This window comes from Gallus gallus, chromosome 1 (assembly GCF_016699485.2).
Source record: "Gallus gallus isolate bGalGal1 chromosome 1, bGalGal1.mat.broiler.GRCg7b, whole genome shotgun sequence".
In the NCBI taxonomy this organism is placed as follows: Eukaryota; Metazoa; Chordata; class Aves; order Galliformes; family Phasianidae; genus Gallus; species Gallus gallus.
The window spans coordinates 104,038,458-104,048,796 of NC_052532.1; the positions used below are offsets into that span (position 1 = coordinate 104,038,458).

The 10,339-nt window shown below is 41.4% G+C and overlaps 1 protein-coding gene across 2 annotated transcripts; it reads left to right on the plus strand.

Annotated features, from left to right (window-relative positions):
• Nucleotides 1-4,639: 4,639 nt before the first annotated feature.
• Nucleotides 4,640-7,717, plus strand: N6AMT1 (N-6 adenine-specific DNA methyltransferase 1 (putative)). 2 transcript variants are annotated; one of them, NM_001278078.2, is made up of 6 exons: nt 4,640-4,852; nt 4,971-5,057; nt 5,661-5,751; nt 5,968-6,051; nt 6,224-6,365; nt 7,280-7,717. In NM_001278078.2, the coding sequence occupies exons 1-6, from the start codon at nt 4,710-4,712 to the stop codon at nt 7,387-7,389; spliced, it is 657 nt and encodes a 218-aa protein (NP_001265007.2). In that variant the 5' UTR covers nt 4,640-4,709; the 3' UTR covers nt 7,390-7,717. The 2 variants fall into 2 exon arrangements, with proteins under 2 accessions (NP_001265007.2, XP_025005213.2); XM_025149445.3 differs by having other exon boundaries at nt 4,640-4,843.
• The last annotated feature ends 2,622 nt before the right edge of the window (nt 7,718-10,339 follow it).

Genomic DNA, 10,339 nt, shown 5'->3' on the forward strand with positions numbered 1-10,339 from the left:
AGGGATGGGGCATCCACAGCCTCCTTGGGCAACCTGTTCCAGTGCGTCACCACCCTCTGGGTAAAAAACTTCCTCCTAATATCCAACCTAAACCTCCCCTGTCCCAGTTTAAAAGTGTTCCCCCTTGTCCTATCACTGTCCACCCTCATAAACAGCCATTCCCCCTCCTGTTTATACACTCCCTTCAAGTACTGGAAGACTGCAATGAGGTCTCCCCTCTTCTCCAAACTCAACAAGCCCAGTTCCCTCAACGTTTCTTCACAGGAGAGGTGTTCCAGCCCTCTGATCATCTTAGTGGCCCTCCTCTGGAGCCACTCCAAGAGCTCCATGTCCTTCCTGTACTGGGGGCCCCAGGCCTGGATGCAGTACTCCAGATGGGGCCTCACAAGAGCCGAGTAGAGGGGCACAATCACCTCCCTCTCCCTGCTGGCCACCCCTTTTTTTATGCAGCCCAGAACACAGTTGGCCTTCCGGGCTGCAAGCGCACACTGCTGGCTTATGTCCAGCTTCTCTTCTACCAGGACCCCCAAGTCCTTCTCCGCAGAGCTGCTCTCAAGGAGATCATCCTCCAGTTTATAGATTTGAAAATATTTGATGGTGGTTAAAAGGGGAAGCATGGGAATGAATGCATGCAGGAGAATGCTTCAGATCATGCAAGATATTTCTAGATATAACACAGTGTGTCAAAAAGTAAGAGAAAAAAAAAATTGATCAGTAAGAAACCTATGCCTCAAAAGCAAGAAAATACAATTTTAAGTGAGAATTGTTAAAGTCGTTTGAACCATTATCAATGAAAATAGTAAAATATAAAGCAAAAAGTTTTGTACACGTGTTGAGAGAACACAAGAAGGAAAGAAGCAGGACCTCTGTACCACTAAGCTGGCTTAGTGATTAAAAACAGACAGATGATGATTTTGGCCATGATGGCAACAGCAGTACATCTTACTACATTACTGCAGTGTCTGTCTCCGTTTCTAAAATAGAAAAATGAAATATAATGAATTCACTTAGACTCCCAGAAAGCTTTTGATGTGGTGTTATGTGGAAAAGTATATACTAAGCTGGGGATGATGGCATTGGCAGAGGAAACATGAGGTGAACAAGGAACTGAATATAGATGGTACAGCCATACATCATACTGAAGAGGAATAGTATCAAGTTAAAAGTAAGTCACTAATGCTGACTTCCTTAAAGATCACTCTTGGGGCTGAAATTACTTAATGTTTTTATTGTCGTCATTGCCATCACTCTGATGACAATATGTAGTCAAGAGACATCACGCAGAGGGAGCAAGATGACTAGAACATGAACAACAGACTCTCGAAGTGGTCTAGTAAAACAATAAAACCCTATAGAATTCTCACTTCATAATCAGTTATCTGGAAACTATTGAGGAAAAACTTAGGAAAAACAGATGAGCACAAAATGGTAAAAACAAACAAACAAACAAAACATCTTTGGAAGGAAAATGCAAATATGATACTGAGGTATCCCAGAAGAGATGAAGTAGCCATTGTATTTTGTCAATCACCACTAAGGGATTACCCTCAGTGGAATATTTTGTACAATTAACATTCAGGGTTAAGTCAGTCTTGAATCCTTACGCAAAGTGTGAAGATATGGTAAGGGAAATGAAGAGAATAAGAAACTTCTTATTTAGTCAAGCAGAACAAAGGCTGATGAGAGTCCTTCTTTGTCTACAAATCTTACAAAAAACAAAAAAAAAAACCTGTGAACTGTTTAAGCTGACAGAGCTGCCAGAAAAATAAGTGAGTATAAAGCCTATCACCACCACCTTAACACTGGGAATTACAAGGTTACCATTAGAGCACTGAAGTGTTTGGAATGAAGTGCCTTTCATTAGAAATACTGACAGTTAAGAAACGTAGCTCCTTTTATGAACACATTTGTTCACTTTAAGAAAGATATTGTAAGATGTAGTTGCCTGCTGGATTCCATAGATAGATTTCTTCCAGTCTACACTTAGCAGTACTGACCTTGCAGTATTCTTGCTGGCTCTGCTTCTTCACATAGATAGGAACAGGGACACTCAAAGGTCCAGCACAGGCCTACATCTCATCTGGGACACGGAGGGCCAGAAGCTGCCATGGAACGTTTGAGAAGTTTATGACTGAGACCACTGAGAGCTGACACACAGCTAGGAAGGTATGGGTTAAGCATTGCTGTGTGTGAGAAAGAACCGGCACCCAATTCCAAATGGGACAGGGCCACACAGCTCACTTAGGGTAAACAAATGGCTATGATCCTTGTCAAGAACAATTTTTCATCTCTGTAAAGCTCAGTTTAATAGCATGGCACAGGCACCATTGAAAATGGGAATATTAACTTTCCAACAATTTCCCCAAATTGAAATAGAATCTGTTTTGGCAAAAACAGTACAGCTGTCTACCAAGAAAAACATTTTAGGTAGTTATATAAGCAATAAAAATAAATGTTTTATAAAATTCACCCAGAAGGACTTATAAGTATTAAAACAAACAATAATAATTAACCAGATTTCATGAACTATTGAACAGCCAAAACCAACAACTTGTACAGCTGAAGATGGTGAAGTCATTCCTTCTACTGCAGTCCAAAGCCTGACCACCTGTGGAGACTTTAAAAATATATCCCAAGAATTAATTCTCCTAATATGGACAGAGAGGAAAACTCTCTCTCTTAAGATGATTTTGGTTTTAACAAAGTAATGGAATTTTATGCAAACTTAATATGTTTTATAAGCACTTGTTTCTCTGGTGCAGAAGAAAATTGCTAGGAAGATGGATGAAATGAAGGAATGTCCAATGAATGCCCTTCTGCATTAAAAACCCCGGGGCCATCTCCAGTCAGGCTCCGCTCACTACTGCTCCCTGAAGCAGCCTATCTTTCTCAGTGATGAAGACAATATAGCAAGAGTTTCTAACAGAATTATCACAGTTATCAACTGTAATAATTTTTTCTGGGCATCAGTTGAGGAACTTCCAGAAAAGAAAACTTATAGTACCTTCTCACAGACTGAGATCTCATTGATGCTCTGTGCAGACGCCATGCTGAAAGACTGAGTAATTTACCACAGTAAATTCAGGACAGAGCAGGGTTAGGAGGTAAATTATAAGGAAACAACTGCTAATTTTGTTGGCAAAATAAAGGCAGAGATCGGTTATGACAATACTTCTAAATATACTCGATGGAATAAATTAAGGGAGAACAATGTTTAAAATTAAAAGGTAATATTTGTATAAGATCAAGTCCAGGAATAAATTTGCTCTGGAAATTGAAATTATCCAAGTGAACTTTCTAGAACTGTTTTACGTGCTACATGGTGGTGCAAGGAACCTAAACTCTTTTAAGACAGAGATTGGTGATGTCATTTCTGCGATGGGACAAAAACGATCTTTGAGTCATAAACTCATCTTTGGATCTCCAGTTATTAATTTCTGGATATCTAATTTCATTGACTTAGCTCAAAAGTGTGGGGTAAAAGAGTTTACCAGCTGATCATGCCAGCCTGCTTGTATTTCTGGTACGTTAATTATGTCTCACCCTGATTTCTCTTGACTACCTGAACAAGCATTGGTTTTGCGAGTAGAGTAGGGAGTTGATTTTACTGGAAATGTTGAAGGTGGGCCACAGAAAAAAAGGCAGATTTAAGGCAGGCAGCACTAATACTGAAATATTAGCCAAGTCTTTCAGATACCTCACTGGCAGGTGTCAAACCGTGGAAGAGACACAACTCAATCCTTAAAGGTCTTTAATTCATCAGACATTAATCCACCGGATTGCATTCTTTTCTTAAGTTTCCAAGAATTAATGGGTTTTGAAGTGATAATAAAAACACTTTAAGATTCTAGCCCTTTTGTTGGCTCCACGCATCTCCTTCATTGATCTATCTGTGCCACTTTCAGAACAAGAGGGTTCGGCACACAAAGGGATGTCTTTCATGGTGACCAGAACTCTGACCCTCCTTCCTCTATTTGCTATCGAAAGCAAATTGCTCTTCTCCTGATCTCTGCCCTGAAGCTGCCCTCTGTTCCCAGTTTTGCATGGCCTCATTTCTGTTTGAAATTGGGCATTCATACGGCTGGACCTGAGGCTGCTGTCAATAATCATGGGCAGATCCTTAGAGACGTACTCATGTAAACACTGAGTGGCAATGTAAATCTTTCTGCTGTGTTCTTTGCTGTATAACTACCACTCGGGCGCTTCACCTGTGCCTCTTCAGCTTGGCTTCCTGCTAATTGCGGTGCAGAGCTATTTCTCTGGAAGAGCTTTGAGAAGCTAGAAACTTTCAAGGCGAGGCTGGATCAGACCCTGGGCAAGCTGATCTAGCTGTGGTGTCCCTGCTCACTGCAGGGGAGCTGGGCTAGGTGGCCTTCAGAGATACCTTCCAACTCTGGAAGGATTCTGTGATTGTAAGCTGGTGCAAGTCCCTGTCTAGTAAAGATTATTGAAGTGGATCAGTGTGGTGAAAACAGTCAGTTTCACTGTACGCTCCTCTGCGGAGGGTGAGAGTACCTCAACACCTCCCGCCCGCTGCAGCAGCAGCGCTACGTAACCGCCAAGTGAAGTTCAATAGAGCCGATCTGGGGGCGGGGCGAAACCAACGCTCTCCCATTGGTGGCGCAGGCCTTGGGCCCGTCCCTTTTCCCTTCCGCTGATGGCCGGTACGTAGGGTGCGAGTGGGAGCGTGCGCGGCCGCTCGAGCGCCGATGGCGGCGCCCGCAGTCCCCACGCCGCGGTACGAGCATGTGGGGCCGCGCGGCCGTTTCCGGGACGTGTACGAGCCGGCCGAGGACACCTTCCTGCTGCTGGACGCCCTGGAGCGGGATGCGGCCCTGCTCCGGCAGGCGGGGTACGCGCGGCAGGCGGCTGTGGAGAAGGCGGGGTGGGGCACGTGTCGTAACACTGCCCTGGCTGCGGGAGGGGCTCGTGTACGTCACCAAAAAGCTCACCCAGTTTTCTGTCTTTAGGATCGACATCTGCCTTGAAATAGGGTCTGGGTCTGGCGTGGTTTCAGCATTCCTAGCTTCCATCATTGGAGCCAGTGCGCTCTACCTGTGAGTATAACAGTGAGACTGCTGCAGGTAGAGTGCCTAGACCTCGCCATGGATACGCCTTGCTTTGAAGATTCCCCTTTCCATAGGGAAATGTCATGTCAGTTCTACAGAGATGATAGTCAGACTGAAGAGAGCCTTATCTGTTTACCTTAGATTGTGTGCCCATTAGGCAGAGATATGGCTTGAATTCAGTATTCCCACTCCTTAGACAGTGATGACATTAGGTTACTTGGTTGTTGGTGGTTAACTGAGATTTACTAGGGAGTGTATGCATAGATACATACAGAGCTGGTATTGAAAAGATAATAATTAAAAATGCTTATTTTCACATACTTCAGCTTTCAAACAGTCATTAAGAACTCACAGAATTGTTTTGAGTTGGAAGGGACCTTTAAAGAGGTCATCTAGTTAACTCCTCAAGTCCAGCTTCCAGTATAGCATTGTGTGGTGTAGCTGCTGATACACTGCGTATATTTTCCTAGCTATTTGTCTGTATTTCTTGTAAAGTAAAGGCTATTCTTGAGATTGCCTTAGTCAGCGTACAGTTTGCAGCATTACTCTTGCAGATACAGGAACCAATAACTTACAATGTTTTGCTTTAAGATGTACAGATATCAATCCTATGGCAGCTTACTGTACACTGGAGACAGCTCAGCTGAACAACGTCCACCTTCAGCCAGTCATTACTGACTTGGTAAGATAGCTTCAATAATTCTCATTACTACTCAGTTAACGCCTTTGCAAATTAATGCCACACCCTCTGCTGTTTATTAATCTCTTTCAGTTTTGTCTGTGTGGCAGTTTAAATTGATAGGAAAATAGCCAGCACTATGTAACTGTATGCTTACAAAATGGAAATAAGTAATAGTAAAAATAATACTAACAAAGGAATCGATGATTTCATCTCTAGGTCAAAGGACTGTCACCAAGATTAAACGGGATGGTTGATCTACTGCTCTTTAATCCACCATATGTGGTAACACCTTCTGAAGAGGTAGGAAAAAGTAGATGTAAAATCCACAATAAATGTGCTATTTTTACTGTCAGGGGAGTTGGCAAATCAAATCAGCTGAGGTACGAGAACTCAGCATGTAATTGTTCAATTACCTCTGACGTCTCTGTTGTTCTGTATTGAGGAAGATGGTTTTTGCTTTCCTTCTTCCTAGGTGCAAAGCCATGGAATAGAGGCATCCTGGGCTGGTGGCAAAAAGGGCAGAGAAGTTATGGACAGAGTTTTCCCATTGGTAGCAGACTTGCTTTCAACAGGAGGATTATTCTACTTGGTCACAATTAAAGAAAATAATCCAGGTGATCAGTTTCTTTGGACCCCTTTGTTCCATACCATATTTAACACCACTAATCAAAGTGTTGATCACATCAACGTTCTGGAGGCTATCAGAACTTGGTAAACAAGAAGAAAGTAGTACAGAAGTTTAATCTATTGTAGAAATAGCACATTATTTTGACAGTGTGGATTGAAATTCGAATAGGTACTGTAGTCCATTTGTTAGAAACGCAATGGCGTATTTGCATGCCGCGTACAAAGCATGTCATCTATGTGGACTCATGCTTCCACATTTGTGTGGGTGACTAAACAACAGAGTGACTTTTACATAGCCTGATGCCTCTTGCAGTCCATTTTCTGAATTTGTGGCTTGCACATTCAGCATATGGTGAACTAGACCAGAAATAGTTTTACCAACACTAAGAACTCTCTAAGCTACTTTGGAAAGCAGTAGTACAGAGAAACTATAGTATGCATGTCCCAAGCCCAGCAGCTCTGTAAGACTGCGGTTCCAAGTCTGAAGTCTTCTGAACTAGGTAATGAATCCAGGCCAGCCCCTTCTTACAAAAGAGACTGGTGTTGTAAACTCAAAGGCAAAATCTGATGGTTGGAAATGGGATGTTTTTATTTCTGAATCTTTTCTCTACACAGGTCAGAATTGCTCCTTCTGACCTAAGGCTTAAGGGGTTGTACATTTATGAAGGGGTTTTGAGAAGAAAAGTAATTCAATTTTGAATTATTGTTATTACTAATACCAAAATACTGAACTTTTGTTGAGCAAAATGTAAACTTTATTTGTTCAGGGTGGAAGACTACTTTGCCTAAAAATTACTGTCTAAAATGACAATTGTAGCTAACATTTAGCAGACAGTTTAGCATTGCTTATTATAGCTGACTTCTCAACAAACTTACTGTAACACTGTACTTCTCATTATAGATGAAATTCTGGAAACAATGACGAAACATGGCTTAGAAGGCACACGACTGCTTTCCAGACAAGCAGGACAAGAGATGCTTACTATCCTCAAATTTAGGAAGCCTGGATAACTGTTTTTATTACATATTCTAGGCATGCAGAAGATCAGTTACAGAGTACTGAAGCTGTCAAGTCAGTTTTTAAGTCAGAATTGGAGGAGGTGCAATAATCAGGAAGTGAGGATGCAATTAAACTGATCAAGACTGTCCTTATTTTTATTAAGCATGTCAGCCAGCTTTGATCTGGTTGTCAGGTACAGCTGTTCTCTGGCTATCTGCAGGAGAGGTGGGAGTGAACTGGAAGATACCATAACGCATCACGTTTTGCATTTCGCTACTTTTACAAGTAGGAGTTTGTGTATTTATTTTTGTGGCTTATTAAAAGAACGTACATACTTGATATAACTTTCCCTGTTCTGATATCTGGTCTGCTTCTCTGTTTGGTGTAAATGAAAATTTGGAATCATGTCGCTCATTTTGATGCAATATAAGGCATGGCTCTCACAGAAACTGATCTTTAAGGTTCTGTGTTAGCAGAAACTTTAAATCATTAGTTAGCTCATTTCATGGGGACTAATGTTTTTATTTGTTTTATTTTGTCAGCTACTGAGGCTTTAGAATAACTATTCTATATGACTTCAGAGCTAAACGTATAACTCTACTAATATAGCTGGCAACAACTTTAGAAGGTTTTTCCATGTTTGGAGCTGACCACCCAAAAAAACCTCATCTAGGAGACTGAAGAAAGGCTTTGGGCAAGCAGAACACCAAGAAAGAAATAAAAGCATAGGGCATGTTAGCAGAAACATGCAACTACAAACCTAGCTAGGCCATCTGAAGATGAGACATTTTACTGCGAAGTAATGTGGGAGGCTGCTTTTGACTGACACAGGTCAGAAGTTGATGCTTTTTCAGGCAGAAAACTTACTCCTTGTACTATGCTGAAGAGCATTAAGTAGTAGAGAGCAGGCAGGTAGTACACAGTGGTGATTGTTCTACATCCTAAGATCAGTATTCCCTAATGAAAAACACTGCAATTCAATTCAAGCACAGCTAATGCACTCCTTTCAGGTAACGTGGGTTTTTTGTCAATATGTTTTTATGTAGATTAATATGAATGTGAGCACGAATACCTGGAAGGAGAATTTAGACAGAAGATTCAGTTATGTAAAGGATATCACCTGATGTTTGTTAAGTACAAGAATCGCTAAATAACAAAGTTAGTTTCATTGACCAAGGTGAGGCTACAGTCATCTTTGATTCTTAACTTCGGAATACCTTGTCTAAGGAACACCAGAGGTGAGAAACCGAGATGAAACTTTGTGACCACCTGTGAAATAATGTAATTCCATAGTCTCTTTCTGGTGATGAATTTAAGCAATTCATGTTCTTGCAACTTACCTCCTTTACTGAAAGGAAAGGAGGTTCTCTACTCAGTGATATTGCTTTTATGCAGAATTGTGTTTTTGGTATTACAGCTGTAGTACTGTTCATCCTTAAGACTGCTCTGTAGGCTTTCTGTTGTTAATCATTTTGACCAAAGTAAGGTTGCTGTACAAAGGTCACGACATCAAAAAACAATTTTAAGATGGAGTTAAAACATACTCGAATCAAACTGCAAGCTTAACAAAGGGAATTTTTAGTTCATCTGTCTGACTCTGAGCTGTAATTAAAGAATTAGTTTAAAAACAGGTAATTGAAGGAAAAAAAAATGCAGTTAGCCCTCAAGCATGTGGTTTTAATACAAGTTATAAATGACAATAGTGGATCAGAACACAACATGTAATAAAACATAACATGCTTTCAACAAAAACAGATCACACTGGACTATCTAGCTACTGGATTTCTAAACAAGGAAATAGATGTGTCAACTTGAATAAATAATGAGTTAGTTCTCCTGGCCAAGGTGTACTGATGTCAGCTGCAACTTCTGTGGAAGAATTTTTCAAAATGCAGTCCAAGGAAGAACGTGAATGAGGGTTTTTTTTTTTTAAGACTTGATTCTTTTTACGCTACCATCATCATCCTGCCGAAGTCTGGGAACTAGTGACAGGCAAAAATGTATTTTTGCCCTGAACCCTGAAATTTGCTCTATCTACAGAGAAGACTGCATGGACACTTAACATTTGCCAGGGCACACCTATTGCCTTCTGAAAGACCAAAGAATTCAATACTATTTCTGAAAAGTTTGGAAGGAGCATTCCTGCATTCACTGCACGAGAATAAGCTGCATGGCAGATACACAATGTGTATGTAGTGCCAAACTTAACAAGAGGAATACAAGAATTCTGTTCCTCAGTACTCCTAGGCACTACTCTGCAGGAAACAGAAAGCTGTTTTTCAGATAGAGACAGTGGCAGCCATAGTCATATCAAAAGACACGCCAGCACTTGCAGTTGGTTCTGTTAGACAAACAACACAATTAAACCAATTAGACTTATAGACATTTTGCAAGTTTCAGTCTGACCAAGTAAATTAATCATAGAATCGCTAAGGTTGGAAAAGACCCACAGGATCACCCAGTCCAACCATTCGCCCTTCACCAATGGTTCCCGCTAAACCATGTCCCTCAACACAACATCCAAACGCTCTTTGAACACCACCAGGCTCGGTGACTCCACCACCTCTCTGGGCAGCCCATTCCACTGCCTGACCACCCTTTCAGAGAAGTAGTATTTCCTAACGTCCAGCCTGAACCTTCCCTGGCGCAGCTTGAAGCCATTCCCTCTAGTCCTATCACTAGTCGCACAAGAGAAGAGGCTGACCCCCAGCTCACTACAACCTCCCTTCAGGTAGTTACAGAGAGCAATAATGTCTCCTCTGAGCCTCCTCTTCTCTAGACTGAACAATCCCAGCTCCTTCAGCCGCTCCTTGTAAGGCCTGTGCTCCAGACCCCTCACCAATGTGACTCTTTTCAAGCAATACCTGGTTAACATCAGTTGGTCTTCAAAACAGTTATCAAACTTGAAATTAAGTCAGATAAAATAGTCTTATTGCTGTTTTAGATACAACAGACAATAAC